Source organism: Gossypium raimondii, chromosome 10 (genome assembly GCF_025698545.1).
Source record: "Gossypium raimondii isolate GPD5lz chromosome 10, ASM2569854v1, whole genome shotgun sequence".
NCBI classification, from domain to species: domain Eukaryota; kingdom Viridiplantae; phylum Streptophyta; class Magnoliopsida; order Malvales; family Malvaceae; genus Gossypium; species Gossypium raimondii.
Window position 1 is genome coordinate 58,603,103 of NC_068574.1, and position 15,637 is coordinate 58,618,739.

Sequence of the window (15,637 nt, forward strand, 5' to 3'; positions counted from 1 at the left end):
ATTTGTAATTTAACTATATATTTTTATATGATTTATAATTTTATCATTGGGGACTTTATAGAATACTCCCTCTTAAATTTGCCCCTGCCAACTTATGCATGTAAGTAATTTTTGAAGGACTTAAAAGAATTGGTATGCATGTAAATGGATCTATCCCTCAAATATAAAACTGCACAGCTTAGTCGTTGAAGAGTTAAATCTCACCTCTGATGCCAGTACAGATTATGACACTGACTAAAAAAGCATAAAGTAGTCTGTTTTATATGAATAATTATCTTTCACTTTGTAAAAGCAGATTCCCTCTTATCTGCTCGTTTAGCTTTTATCCCCTATATAAGGGACTTAAGTTCTCAGTTGTAAAAAGGAGTTTGGTAGAAATAAAAAAATATCAGTGTCTTTTGAAAATCATGTCTTTCTAAACCTCTCTATTTCTCTTCCTCTCTGATAAGGGAATATCAATGAAAAAAAATCTCCCGTGAGTTTAGAAGTATGCTCTGTGATTGCCATTCAATGGATCCTGCACATCAGAAACTAAGCTTAGACAGGGATGCTAAATCCAAGTGAGTTTGGAGAAGTATTCTGGGTTAATGGTATTAACAGCTAAAAGGCAGTGTCTATTGAACGGCGAAAAGAGGAAAATGGCCTAAGTTTTGGCATAGCATACCTGCTGTTATGATCCATTACATTCACAATCCTGATGTTGATTGATGTCAGCTGAAAAAAAACATAGTATGGTAGTATGACTTAGTTGTGACAAAAAATATTGACCATAAAAACCAACCCCAAGTAGACGCCTTCAACTAAAGCAGGCACATAGAAAAGTAGCCACATGACAATAGATAGAATACGATAATTGTCGAAACCACCTTTTTAGAAAAACAAAAATTTAGTTGTCGACTTTAAAAACGAAAATTGGAGTCGTCACCGATCTTTTATTGAGGTGTGATCGGATCACCTTGAAAACAATTTTAGGTCTACGAATTTTGAAAAAATAGGTTCGGGAGTCGGTTACGCATGAGAAAGGGTTAGCACCCTCGTAACGCCCAAAATTGGTACCGAATCGATTGTTTGATGTCTTAGTGTTGAAAATTCGAAAAGATTTTAAAATACAATCCTTTTAACTTGAATAAATTGAATTAAATGATAAGACACTCTTATTTCAAAGAAATAAAATGTCACACCCAGTTAAGTTAGGATGCAACATTCTTAATCTTCAAAATTAAGTTTATCTTTTGACTTTTTTAAAACCTATGCATTTTGAGAAGGATATCTGATTATTTGGGTCAAATGAAAAATCAAAACCCAGTAAGTTAGGGTTCAATTTCACAAAAATTCCTAAATATCGAAAATATTGCCTTTATTTTTATTTAAAAAAATTCTCGTCTCGAGAAAACAACATGTCATGTCCAATGCGTTAGGACACGACGTATCGAATTCCCGAGATAACCTTTAATTTTGGAGTTTCTATGTTTAAATTGAAGAAGGGATATTCGGTTATTTAAATTCAACAAGGAGTGTAGCGACCTAGAATTTTGGGCATGAGCGCTAGACGAAGTAACTATTGAAAGTTTGAAAACAGAATCTCGATTTTATTTGAAAAAGGAGTCGCCACCGATCTTTTTTCTAGGTGTGATCGAACACCTAATAAATTCTCTTTTTTAAAAGAAAAATTTATTTTTAAACTTTCCTAAAAAGAGGTAATTTTAGGTCTGCGTGAAAATCCAGAGAAAATTAGAGGTCGGGAGTCGGTTAGCGCAAGGAAGGTATTAGCACCCTCGCGACGCCCAAAATTGGTATCTCGTTAAACGCATGTTGTTTTAATTTTCAAAATGCAAGTTCAATTTAATATTTAATCGTAATCCGATTGAAATATGGAATTTTTTTTAAAACACGAGAATTTTGAAGCACAATTTTTTTTTTGTTTTTTAAAAAACGAAATTTTAGAACACGAAAATTTTAGAAACACGAATTTTTTTTTAAAACACGACAATTTTTGAAACACGAGAATTTTTCAAAACACAATTTTAAAAAAAAACATGACAATTTGTGAAACATTAGTCATTGAAAACACGGAAATTTGTGAAAAAACGAAATTTTTTGAAACACAGAAATTTTTAGAAAACACGAAAATTTTGAATCACCGGAATTTTTGAAAACACGAAGATTTTTGAAACATCGAAATTTTTGAAAACACGTGAATTTTTGAAACACAAATTTTTTTTGAAAATACGAAAATTTTTGAAAACACAGAAATTTTTAAAACAAGGGAATTTTTGAAACACTGAAATTTTTGAAAACACGAGAATTTTTTAAAACACAAAAATTTTTTAAACACGGGAATTTTTTTTTTTACACAAACTTTTCGATTTTTTTATTAAGCAAGTATCGTATTTAACACGAACCAATGATATTCACTCAACATAGCAATGAAATCAACAAATTAGTGTCAAATCGATTCGTTGCCTTATTTTTGAAAACACGACTATTTTTTGAAGACACGAAAAATTTTGAAAGATAGAAATTTTTTGAAATCATGAGATTTTTTTGAATATTTTCAATTTTTAAAAGGGCGTATCGATTTTAACGCGAACCGGTGATATTCACCCAACATAGCGATGAAATCAACGAGTTTATGTTAAATCGATTCGTTGCCTTATTTATTAAAAGTATTTAAAATAAAATAAAATTAAAATTGAATTGAATTAAAAAATATAAATATAAATACAAAAATATAAAAATGCACAAAATACTAATAATATTAAAACGAAAAAAATACGAACATTAAATTAAAATTAAAAAACGAAATTACCGAAAAGATCTCGAAACACGAATTTCGTCGAACGGGTCCCACAAATTGAACCTTTTTTTTCCTTTTTCCTTTTTTTCTTTTTTCTCTTTTTTTCTTCCCTTTTTTTCTTCTCTTTTTTTTTCTGGCCTGCTTCTTTTGGGCCTGCTGGGCTAGTGCGTACGGGCCGGGCCCGCTGGTACTGCTGGTGGGTCTGGGGCCTGCTGGGCTGCTGCGCAAATGGGCCTGCTGGGCTGCCCAAAAAAGACCTGATTTCTTTTTTGTTTTGTTTTGTTTTTTTTGGGGGGGCTTTGCCTTTTTTTTTTAGGGCCTGAAGCTGTCGAGTCGGGTCGTCAGTCGGGTCGGCCGGTACGGGTCGGGTCGGTTTGACCCGACTGTTGAAAAAATATTATTTTTTTTAATTTTTTCCTCCTTTTTCTTTCTTCTTCTTCTTCTTTCTTCTTTCTCTCTTTTTCTTCTTTTTTCTTTCTTACTTTCTTTCTTCCTCCCCGATCAGCCCCCCCGCCGATTTCTCTGCTGCTGCCGGTGCTTCCTCCGCCTGCAGTGCATCGGCCGACGACGGCGACGTGCGGTGGAGCTCTCCTTTTCTCCCTCTTTTCTTCTTTGCTTGCTCCTTTTTTTTTTTCGTGGGTATTTTTCTTTGATGATTTTTTTTTGCTTGATTTGCTTTCTTTGGTGGTAGTAGATGGGAGTATAACGATGGTGGCGGTTTGACGACGCACGGTGGTGATGAGGCTGCTGTTTTTGCTTGATTTTTCTCTCAAAAATTTTGTTGTTTTTTTCTTTTTGCTTCCTTGCCTGGCTCCTTTTTTGGGGGGTTTAAAACCCCTTTTTAACTGATTTTTCTTCTTCTTTTTTGCAGGTTGCAGGTGGCTAGGGAGAGGTAGGCCGGCCGCCGCCGTTGCAGGCGCAAGTTGGGCTGATTGCTGCCACAGGGACCAAATCGTAAATGCAGCAAAATTTTTGGGGCAAAAGTGTAATTTTATAAAGTTTAGAGGTTAAAATATAATTTGGAGAACATTTAGGGGTCAAAATGTAATTTAAAAAAGTTTAGGGGTTGAAGTATAATTTTGAGAAAGTTTAGGGGTCAAAATGAAATTTTAGAAAAGTTTAGGGGTCAAATGCAAAAAAATTAAAAAATTTTTTTTTTTAAAAAACGAAAGTTATTCCTGGACAAAATTCAGTGATTACAAGGAGGATTGAAGCCCAGTAAGTTAGGGCACAATCCTCTCGAGAATCTTAGATACCAAGTATTTTGAACATTTATGTGCAAAACGATTTCGATATTTTTCTAAACAAATGTAATGCGATTGAATGGTAGTGCATAATTCAAAATGATAATTCATAAATTACGATACATGCTAGTGAACGATAAATCATCAAATAATATAAACAAGCAATGGATAAATTCAAACAAGAATAGCAACAATAATCTCGATCAGACAACATTCAAAAATTAAATGAATTACTAATCAATTTTTTAAAGATATACTAAAAAATTATAAAATATAAGTACCAAAAGTTTTAAAATAAACAATATACATGAGTTTGAGAATTGATTCAAAATATATATATTTTTTAAAATAAACACTACATAAATCAATAGTATTGTATAGGAAATATATAATGTACAAAGTACTATATACATATTAATTTAGATAAGTGGTATATGCAAAATTAAAAAATTAATAATAATATATACATATAATAAGATACGTAAAAAGTAAAAAATATGTAAAGTAAGTTTCCTAAGGAAATAAATTATATAGGTATATATATATATAAAGTAGTGTCATATAAAATATTTTCATTTAGAAATATAAAGGTACATAAAGAGTGAAAATAAAAAAAATATTATAAAATAAAGATATCAAGAAAATAAACAAATCATATCAATTTTACATAAAATATATATAAGTAACGAAAAATTCCAAAACAATAATACATAATAAAACTAAAATAAAAATACTTAGCAACTCTATAAAACTGATTATAATGCATTATAACTTAAAAGAAACTAATACACAAGGAGATAATTTAAAAAAAAAAAACTAATATATGATAAAATAATATATATATGAAAAGGGTAAACGAAAATATATATATGAAATGCGCATTTAACTAAAGCTGGCCCATGGAAATCATAACCACATGACAGTAGATACAATACGATAATATCATCATTCTAAAACTACATATTGCACTCTGGTTCTTCATGATGAGCCACGCACCCTCATTTACAAATCCATCTTATCAATTACCAACTTGTTTTATGTTGATGGAGCCATCAAAAAAACATTTTCAAGCGTCTAGCTCTTTCTTCCTTTTGACTCTTCTCTCATTCTTCAACTTGCAGGGTCTTAACTTGCTTAGTTTAGCAACAGCAAGTCCTGTAGTTAGAGGAAATGACACTGATCGACAAGCTTTACTCCAGTTCAAAGCCAAGATAACTGGTGATCAACTCAACATTATGGAGTCCTGGAATAGCTCCATTCACTTCTGTCAATGGATCGGTGTTACATGCGGTCGCAAGCATCGAAGAGTCACCAAGCTGAAACTTCGAATCCTCAAACTCTCTGGATCATTGTCACCCTACATTGGGAACTTGAGCTTCCTCAGGGAGTTGGATCTTGCAGGCAACAGCTTCTACAACCAAATTCCTCAAGAAATCGGTGGTTTAAGAAGACTGGAAGTTTTATACCTCGTCAATAACTCCATCAGTGGTGAAATTCCTTCTAATTTATCTGCTTGTTCTAAGCTTATATTAGTTGATATGACAAACAACCAGCTAACGGGAGAAATTCCATCTTTGCTGGGTCTCTTGTCAAACCTGAAAGTATTGGGTTTTAACCACAATCGTTTGATTGGGAGTATCCCACTTTCGTTGGGGAACTTGTCATCCTTGGTGAAATTTGGTTTGCAGAATAATGCATTGAGTGGGATTATACCTGAAGCTTTTGGACAACTGAGAAATCTTTCATTTTTCACCATATTCGGAAATGCGATTTCTGGTATTGTTCCTGTCGCAATGTTCAATCTCTCCAATATTAGAGGCTTTGATATTGGTACAAACAAGATTCAAGGTACTCTTCTTTCTGATTTTGAAATCAATATGCCTCATCTTGAGTACTTTTCTGTAGGGGAAAACCAAATCTCGGGACAAATTCCAATTTCAATATTCAATGCCACATATCTTAATGTACTTGAACTTAATGGAAACAGGTTCAATGGAAATGTGCCTTCATTAGAAAAGCTAGATAAACTGTCTAACCTTGAACTAAGCCAAAATTATTTGGGACATGGGAGAGAAGGTGACTTGCACTTTCTCTGCAGTTTAGTCAATAATACCAGTCTAGAATTTTTATTTATAAGTGATAATAATTTTGGAGGGGAATTTCCTGAATGCATTAGTAATTTTTCTAAAACTCTTTTACAATTAGGAATATATGATAACAAAATATCGGGAAGAATCTCGGAGGGGATTGGAAATCTCATCAATTTGGAGCTGCTTGTGGTATTCAAAAATCAATTATCAGGTCCCATTCCCTTTAATATTGGGAGGCTTCAAAAGCTAAAATTATTTTTAGCTTATATGAATATTCTCTCCAGGACTATTCCCCACTCTATTGGAAATTTAACAGAGTTAATCAAACTTGATTTAAATTTTAACAATCTTCAGGGCAGCATTCCTTCAGGTCTAGGTAATTGCAAAAAATTGCTTCAAATGGATCTTTCTAGTAACAATCTTAGTGGACCAATACCCCCTGAAGTACTAGGACTTCCATCCTTGTCCATTGTACTAAATTTATCGTCAAACTATTTGACTGGTAAACTTTCTGTTGAAGTAGAAACACTAAAAAGTCTAGGTGAATTGGATGTTTCTCAAAATAGATTATCTGGTTTGCTTCCAGAAAACCTAGGTAGTTGTGTAAGTCTAGAGAAGTTGTTCTTGGAAGGAAATTTTTTTGAAGGACCAATTCCATCATCTTTGAGTTCATTGAGAGGTCTTGAGGCATTGGATTTATCTGACAATAATCTTTCTGGTGGAATTCCAAAATTTCTTGTGCTATTTGGGGCATTAAAGTATCTAAATCTCTCTTTCAATGATTTTGAGGGAGTAGTACCAAGTGAAGGAGTATTTAAGAATGCAAGTGCTACATTTGTTGAGGGAAATAGTAAGCTTTGTGGAGGCATCCCTGAGTTACATTTGTCAAGATGTAACTCCAAAACATCAGCAAACACATCCCTTAAATTGAAGATCACAATAATTGTTGTGATTTTAGGAGTGACTTTAGTATTCTCTATTTTCCTCATCATCTGGTTTAGAAAGAAAACAGAGCAGAAGCCAACGACAACTCATGTAGAAAATTCTCTTTTACAGTTATCATACCAAAGCATCCTAAGGGCTACTAACGGATTCTCCCCTCAGAATTTGGTTGGTTTGGGAAGTTTCGGATCTGTATACAAGGGAATTCTTGAAGCGAATGGAGCAGTTATTGCAGTAAAGGTGTTTAATCTTCTGAATCATAGAGCTTCCAGGAGTTTCTTGGTTGAATGCGAGGCTTTGAAGAACATTCGACATCGTAATCTTGTCAAGGTATTAACAGCCATTTCAGGTATCGATTATAAAGGCAATGATTTTAAAGCCTTGGTTTATGAGTTCATGGAAAATGGAAGCTTGGAGGATTGGCTACATCCATCTGTTGGCATGAATAAATCAGAGACGATGAGAAACCTAAACTTCTTTCAAAGACTTAATGTGGCCATAGATGTTGCTCATGCACTTGAATATCTGCACCATCGTTGTGAGACCCCAATCATTCATTGTGACCTCAAGCCAAGCAATGTTTTACTCGATGGGGAAATGGTTGGTCATATAAGTGACTTCGGCTTAGCAAAAATCCTTTCTCGAGAATGGCCAAACTATTCTACTAACGGATCAAGCTCCCTTGGAGTAAGAGGAACAATCGGCTATGCTCCACTTGGTATGTTCACTTTTTTCATTTCTTTCATTATTTAAAAGAAAAAAAAAATCTAAGAGCAGTCTTGTTGTATATTTAGAGGTTATCCACTACAATTATTTATATGTATTTTGTGACGAATTAATTATAGAATATGGCATGGGAAGCGAGTTGTCAACCAATGGCGATGTGTATAGCTATGGCATCCTCTTGTTAGAGATGTTAACAGGGAAAAGGCCAACGAATGAAAGGTTCAAAGAAGGTTTAAGTCTTCATAACTTTGTGAAAGCAGCTTTGCCCGATCGAGTGGTTGAAATTATAGATCCCATTCTTCTTCAAGAAAGTGTCAGAGGAGGAACAGCGGCGGACATCATTCTTAATGAAAACAACTTGGGAAATGACATACATCTTCAGTGCTTGAATTCAATATTCGAAATAGGACTTACTTGTTCTACCGAATCACCGAGTGAGAGGATGGACATGAGTAATGTTATTACCAAGCTTTGTTCGATTAGAGACAAGCTTCTTCATCCAACTCGGTTACGTCGTAGTGTTTGAACTTTGTATGCTACTCAATCAGCAGGTAATAATATCTTAATAAAATACTCATTTGTTTTATTAATTAAGCTTTTTTTGATAAAGTGGAAAGATGGAAAGTATATTTTTTTTCATAGGTCTGTTCGGTGTAAACATTTAAAAAGTGAATAATTTTAAATTAACAAATACATCTCTGTCAATTTTTTTTACCAATTACACTTTTTTTTTTCTCTTTTCCACTCAAAGCCCACCACATTCCTACTATGTGCTTAAATAAATCCTTGTTTCTTTAGTTGCAGGCATCTAAGGTGTTGTGTGGATCAACATCAAAGCGGCTCAAGTCCGACAACTTGCTTGATGTTCTCCAAGAAAATAGAAGAAAAATGGAGTTCTTTTTCCTGTTTTCTACCAATAATTTTCAGTGTAATTTGTATAATACTTCGTTTTTGTCTTTGCATCATAAGCTACTAGATTGATTTTTACTTTGCGTCTTATTGTGTCAGTCATGGCATTGAATACGTTAGTCAATCGCTATTCATGGGAACTTTATATTTCTGAAATTGATAATCTTTTCTATATTAAAATATTAGAATGGAATACATTCAAGAAATTTTTAATTTGTATTTTGTCTATTTTACTCAAAAAATGAGTAAATTAGTCTTTATATATTATAATAAACTAGTCTTTTTATTAAAAAAATTATTCATTTTTATTGTTAAAAACTGATTTTTATGTGTTGAAATTATTTGATTATTCTATCGTCCTTTAATTTAATATATAGAGATTAATTTACTCAATATTTTAAGACATTACAATGCTTTCTTTCCAGCAACCGGAATTTGTCGCAGTCTTTCAGCATCAACAAAACTAGATTTCCTAGTAATAATTTCCATCTTCTAAGTTGGGATACGTTGACATATTTTCAGTTAGCTTCTGATTTTCAGAATTTATATATGATTAACCCTCGTTCCAAATGTCATGTTATGTCAGTTCTCTCTTGAAATATACTATTGTCTACAATAATCTAAAGAAAGCTATTATGGTTTCACTTGAACTAAAAAGCTATGATGTTCGGATCCCACGGTCAACGTGATTATACTTTTTTTTCTTATCTCTCCAGTACTTTTCCTAATTAATTTTAACTTTTCTCATCTATAAAATCCAACTAAAACTCTATCATATTTCGACAATTTTAATTAAAATAAAATATAAACCCAATTAAAAGCTTACGATATTGTTAGATAATTTTAGTTAAAATAATCAAAATACTTTCATTATAATCAAATTACTATATCATGAGTTATAATATAAATGAATCTTTTCATTGTCTTAATTTAATCTCAATTCTAATCTATTTAATTTTTTTCAAGTGTATTATTATTTCTTTTAGACCAAAATTTATTAATTTTATTCATTTGGTAAATTTAGGATTTTTTTATTTGTGAGGAGCAAGATTTATTAATTTTATTGTTAGGTCAATTTAGGTTACCATATTTTTTAAATTTTAATTTGTTCCTTCTGAAGAAAATAAATTTTCCTTTTATTATTGTTTTACTATTCGTTCCGTTTCCTCTTCCTTTTTATTTCTTTGTCTTTTTACAATTTTAAAAAAATTAAATTAATAAATAAACAGTAAATGAAAACAAACTTTCTTAAATAAATAAAATCATTATCTTCAATCAATAATTTTGTGTTGATGAATTTAGATCCACCTATGTTACGGGTGTTTGTGATCAAGAACTTATATATGGATATGGTATGGTGTTATTCATTGTTACTTAAACTCATTCCAGTCTAATATATGAACCCTCAATTTTGTGTAAACTCGATTACTTTTGTAAATATTTAACTCAAACCTTTTAAATCTTTGATAACATATTTATATGTAAAGAGTTTTAGATTCTCGTATATTATTTTTTATTTTTAAATATTTTATTTGTTTATATGCTTTTTGTTAAAATTTTAAACTTAAATAACATATTTTTAATACTTACATTGTAATATTATATACATTATAATTGATATAATTTTATGTGATAAAATTGCATAATATATAATATAATACAACATTTAACATGGACCAACTTTTAATATTGAAGGTGAAGGCAGATATACATTTTAAACTCGATTAAGTTTTTCTCCAAAGACAATTTTTGAACATAATATTTTTAATTGCAGTTTGAAATTTTAAGAAAGTGCTAATATAAGTTTTTTTATTAGCTTGATAATAAATTTAACATTTTAATATTTATAAATTCTATCAATCTAATTCTAAATATAAAAAATAATTTTCAATATTTATTATTTTAATTTAAATTCTAACAAAAAAATACAATCAGAGAGATAATGGCACTGTCATGTCATTACACATTTAACAAATAGTCAACAAACAGCCATCTTTTTAACCCATCTTTATTAACTCGTTTACTAGTTAAATAATCGGTTCATAGAAATATAACATTGAGTATAAATAATATGATTCATTAACTCGACTCAATTTGATTCGAAATTTTTTTACTCGATTCGTTTCAGTTTAAAAAAAATTTAAATTAAATTCAATTGCTAAATTAAAATTTATCAACTCGACTAACTCAAAATTTATTAACTCAATTCGACTCAACCGAATACTTATCATTAATGCCAAATGTCCATGTCCTTAATTCTTTGCACCTCTGTCAAGGAATAAGATTTCACTAATTTTGTTCGCAATTTTCGAGTTCCATGGTCACTCTCCATGTTTAAGATTTTTGCTCTTTTTTTTTTAAATATATTGCTTGTTTTGGGTAAATTATTTTTATATTTAAATCAATTATCATGTTAGAATATTATTTTTTTAAATCGATTGTTTATATCTCTAAATTGAGCGTCATGCTAAAATACTATTTCTTTTGAACCGATTGCTATGATGAAATATTGTTGGAATCTTGCTTTTATATATTTAAATCAATTATTATGTAGCGAGGTTTAATTTTAGCTTGGCCCGTAAAATTAACATTCGAGTTGATAAATTTGATTTCAATAACATCAGGTAAGATATAAAATCTATATTTATACTTTATATTAAGTGACTAATTGAGTTAATTTCATCTATATCTTAACTCAATTAAAAATTATCAAATACCCAATTTAATTGAGAAATTATAAAATATTAAATTATTTAGAAAATAACAAATATATTACAATGATTATTTTATTTTTTATATGTTCAAATGAAAATAAATTTTTAATATCTTTTAACTTTATAACTTCAATCAAGCTTTTATATAAATATATGGTAATTAGATATTTTATTATTTATTTACGCCATAATCTTATTTTATATTAAAAATTCTCAACTTTCGAGAGAAGCTTTTCTAAAATTTCGTTTAAAATTTGCCGACCGACTCTCTCCTCCCACATCCTCGCCGCCGACCAAGCCTCTCCTCCTCTTCCTCCGCCTCCAGGCCCTGACCCAAGGCTTCTCTTGCCTTGAAGTTTCCGAAAGTCCAGGAAATTAAATAAGGTAATTTTAAAAGCCCTAAGCTTGAAGGTTGATTTCTACTTGAGACATTAGATTTTCAGTTATCTGATCTCTGCTATATTTTATTTTTGTGTGTTTCCATTCAACTGTTTGTTTCTCGGTCTCATCTCATAATCTCTCTCTGTTAGCTTTGTTGAGAAGGCGAATTTTTTTAAAGCTATCGAGTTAAGAGGAAATTCGATCTTTTTTCCCTCATTGATTTTCTGGTTTAATTGTAGTTTATGATTGATTTAATTTTTGTTCAATTGTAATGCCTGCTTAATCGTCATTGTTTTTTTTCGTCAATTGTGATTTCTGCTTAATTAAATTTTCCAGACCCTAGCTAGGGTTTTCGATTTGTTCGCGAATGGGAAAAAATGATTTCTTAACCCCCAAAGCAATCGCCAATAGAATCAAAGCTAAAGGTCTCCAGAAGCTGAGATGGTACTGTCAAATGTGCCAAAAGCAATGCCGAGACGAAAACGGATTCAAATGCCATTGCATGAGCGAATCTCACCAACGTCAAATGCAGATCTTTGGGCAAAACCCTGACCGGGTCGTATCTGGGTACTCTGAAGAGTTTGAACGGAACTTCCTTGACCTTATGAAACGGAGCCACCGGTTCAGTCGGGTCGCTGCCACTGTTGTCTACAATGAGTTTATTAATGACCGACATCATGTTCATATGAATTCGACCCAATGGGCTACATTAACTGAGTTCGTTAAGTATTTGGGAAGGACCGGGAAATGTAAGGTTGATGAGACACCCAAAGGTTGGTTTATTACTTATATTGATAGAGATTCAGAGACACTTTTTAAGGAGAAAATGAAGAATAAAAGGATTAAATTGGATATGGTAGAGGAAGAGAAACACGAAAGGGAAATTCAGAAGCAAATTGAGAAAGCTGAGCAGTTAAAAAACCCTTCGGAAGCTGAGGAGGACGAGAAAAAAGCTGTAATCAAAGAGGTGAATTTAGAGAATGGAATGAAAATAGGGTTTTCTTTAGGCGGAGGAAGTGTTGTGAAAGGTGAGAAAGGGGAGAGTTCGAGTACTGCTCGGTTGGTTTTCGAAGATGAAGAGAACGAGAAGATGAAGGCAAAGGGGAGGATTGAGAGGAAAGAAAATAGTGGGAGAAAAAATGCTTTGGAAGAGTTGATGAGGGAAGAAGAGAAAGCAAAGGAGAGGAGTAATAGGAAAGACTATTGGCTTTGTGAGGGGATCATTGTGAAGGTGATGAGTAAGGCATTGGCACAAAAGGGGTACTATAAGCAGAAAGGAGTTGTGAGGAAAGTTATCGATAGATATGTAGGTGAGATTGAAATGCTTGAGAGTAAGCACGTGTTACGAGTTGACCAAGAAGAGCTCGAAACTGTTATTCCACAAATTGGGGGTATGGTAAGGATAGTAAACGGAGCGTATCGTGGATCAAGTGCAAGATTGTTAGGTGTGGATACAGAGAAGTTTTGTGCAAAGGTGCAGATAGAAAAGGGTGTATATGACGGCAGAGTGCTTAAGGCTATCGAGTATGAGGATATTTGCAAAGTTGCTTAATGAGTTATGCCTGGAATTCTGGCTTATAGTGATGGAATTTAATGTTCATGCTCTTTGTCAGCTGTTCGTTGGAAAAAACTCCATAGTTTTGCAATGCATGGTTCTTGTTTGGTAATGTATCCTTTGCTTGATAAATGCTAATGGTCCTTGTTGAAACTTTATATCAGTTACCTGGAAAACTTTCAGCATTCTACCTCTACATTTGTTACACCTTGTGATGCCTTATTGTTTTGTAGCTTGTGAATTTGATAATATTTGCCTCCAAGTTAATGTCAATTCTGTGGAATGATTGTTGTGTGATAAGGTGGTAGTCGACCTTATGAAATGTGATCTAGGTTCCCATTGATAACAAAGCCCATTTCCAACTGAAATAGCTAGACTTCTGCCTATAGCAAAACTTGTTTCTGCTAGAAATTTTGTTTCATGCAGTTTTATTAGTGTTACAATGCTTAGTGGCCTTAAGCATCTGGTACATATACTGTTATAATTAGGATTTAAAAGCTGATGCTAGTGTCTATCAAAGCTTGTTAATTAGGTTGAAATTAGTATGTCAAGGCATTCCCAGTTCTGTTTATATACATGCGCCCTTGATTGGATTTTGCATGGACTTGTTCACCGCCTAGATCAGATTGTGATCCGATCTGTTTTATATCCTCTTATTCAAGCTCGGGTCCGAGTTCAATGATTCGTTTTAGTACTAATAGTCTCCAAAACTTGTATATGCAAGGTGGCTTTTTCACTAAAATGCTTTGAACATCCACTGTGGATATTAGTCAGGTGGCTAAACAAAGGCTTTCTTGATCAGCTGTTTTTGATGTTTTATCCCTACAAAGTTGTGGGCAGGCCTAAAGTTTATATTAGTCAAGTTTTAAAAAGTATAAAATGGGTTAATATTAAGGGTGTGCATCCAATCAGTTCGGTTCGTTTTTTTATTTATTTTTAGCTTCTTTTTTTTTTTAGTTGGAAACTTTTTTCCAGTTCAGGTACTTGTAATTTTATTTCCTTCAATTTTTTACATAATTGTCTTCTTTCTTTCATTTAATATATGGTATTGCTTTTAGGTTTATTTTTATTTCAAATTTATTATAAAAATATAAAAATTAAATCAAACAATTTTAATGAACTCAAAAATATTTCCATGTCTTCAACTATTCTAAATAGGTATATATCAATTTGGGTTTTCTATATATTAAATAATAAAATGAAAATCATAAAAAATTGAAATTGTCAATTTTAGATTTTTAATATTAATGAGTTTAAGAGTTTTAAGAGTATTAAGTTTTAATGAGTAATTAGATTTAAGATTCAAATTTGAGTTTGAGTATGTAAATAGGTTATGAGTTTTTGGCTTTATAGGTTATGGTTTATTCGGTTTAAAATGTCGAAATTGAAAAGTAATTAAATAAACTAATTAAATTGAATATAAAAATTGACTAAATCAAAAAAACTGAATAAATCAAAAAAATTAAGTAGTTTTAATTCAGCTCATTTCAATTTAATTTTTTTACACATTTTTAATTAATATCATATTTAAGTTTGATCTAATTCGAATTTAACATTTAGTCGATAAACACTCCTGGTTTAAATTATTTCGGGATCCTAATGACATGATGGGGCAGCCGCCTCTACTTGGGAAAGGGTGGAGGGTTGAACCCCCACCCCTTACCAGTCCACACTTGGGTTGTCAAAAACAAAAACAGAAGGGTGAGTGGTGAATCGGCCATAGACCTTGAATGAATTGATGGGTGAATAACTTGTTAATTAGTTGGGATCTCTTTATTTTAGTAGTGGATCAACCTCCACCTACTCTCATCAATAAATGGATTTAAATTTAAATCCCATCTAATAAATATTATTAATCAAATCTTACCTCAAGAATGCATAACATCATATTCTTGTATGCCGTAGTTCTTGGGTTGGAATTTCACGGGCAACTCACTCCTTTCACCTCAATTTAACTCCCAAATTAATATTATTGTTGAAAAATTCATGACTGTTTTTTTGGAAGAAGTTTGTGAAAGGTGATTGTTGGAAATTGATGAATTCCAAAAACTCGAATATTGGTATGTCTCGTTGAATTACCAAAAAAACTGAAGAGCTCGGGTTTAAACTTGTACTTTAAATGAGGCATAAGTGTCAGTTTAATACTACTTAGGCTAGCTCATCGACAAATGCCTTATATTATATAGTATGGGTCCGATCCTGACTACTTGCTATGCAAATGGTTTACATATTAAGACATTCGATGAGGCACTCAAATTTTGTCTTCAAACACTCAAGTT

At 31.9% G+C, this 15,637-nt stretch overlaps 3 protein-coding genes across 3 annotated transcripts in view; all 3 read left to right on the forward strand.

The window, feature by feature from the left end:
- The window catches only part of LOC105776652 (probable LRR receptor-like serine/threonine-protein kinase At3g47570), a 53,340-nt gene extending 44,426 nt beyond the window's left edge, over positions 1-8,914 (forward strand). Inside the window, exons 3-4 of the mRNA XM_052622336.1 lie at positions 7,919-8,350; positions 8,598-8,914. Coding sequence (XP_052478296.1) covers positions 7,919-8,325 — 407 coding nt within the window. The 3' untranslated portion in view covers positions 8,326-8,350; positions 8,598-8,914. The remainder of the gene's footprint in view (positions 1-7,918; positions 8,351-8,597) is intronic.
- Positions 4,941-7,364, forward strand: LOC128033863 (LRR receptor-like serine/threonine-protein kinase EFR). Its single transcript, XM_052622337.1, has 2 exons — positions 4,941-5,889; positions 7,188-7,364. Exons 1-2 carry the CDS (start codon positions 5,022-5,024, stop codon positions 7,217-7,219), a joined length of 900 nt encoding a protein of 299 aa, XP_052478297.1. The 5' UTR covers positions 4,941-5,021; the 3' UTR covers positions 7,220-7,364.
- Positions 8,915-11,618: 2,704 nt separating the features above from the next.
- Positions 11,619-13,563, forward strand: LOC105777322 (KIN17-like protein). Its single transcript, XM_012600533.2, has 2 exons — positions 11,619-11,806; positions 12,140-13,563. Exon 2 carries the CDS (start codon positions 12,171-12,173, stop codon positions 13,353-13,355), a length of 1,185 nt encoding a protein of 394 aa, XP_012455987.1. The 5' UTR covers positions 11,619-11,806; positions 12,140-12,170; the 3' UTR covers positions 13,356-13,563.
- The last annotated feature ends 2,074 nt before the right edge of the window (positions 13,564-15,637 follow it).

Coding starts and splice junctions, on each gene's coding strand:
- LOC128033863 (XM_052622337.1), top strand. CDS start 5,022: ATGATGAGCCACGCACCCTCATTTACAAATCCATCTTATCAATTACCA. Junction 5,890..7,187: donor TGGTACAAACAAGATTCAAG/GTACTCTTCTTT, acceptor TCTCTTTTACAG/TTATCATACCAAAGCATCCT.
- LOC105777322 (XM_012600533.2), top strand. CDS start 12,171: ATGGGAAAAAATGATTTCTTAACCCCCAAAGCAATCGCCAATAGAATC.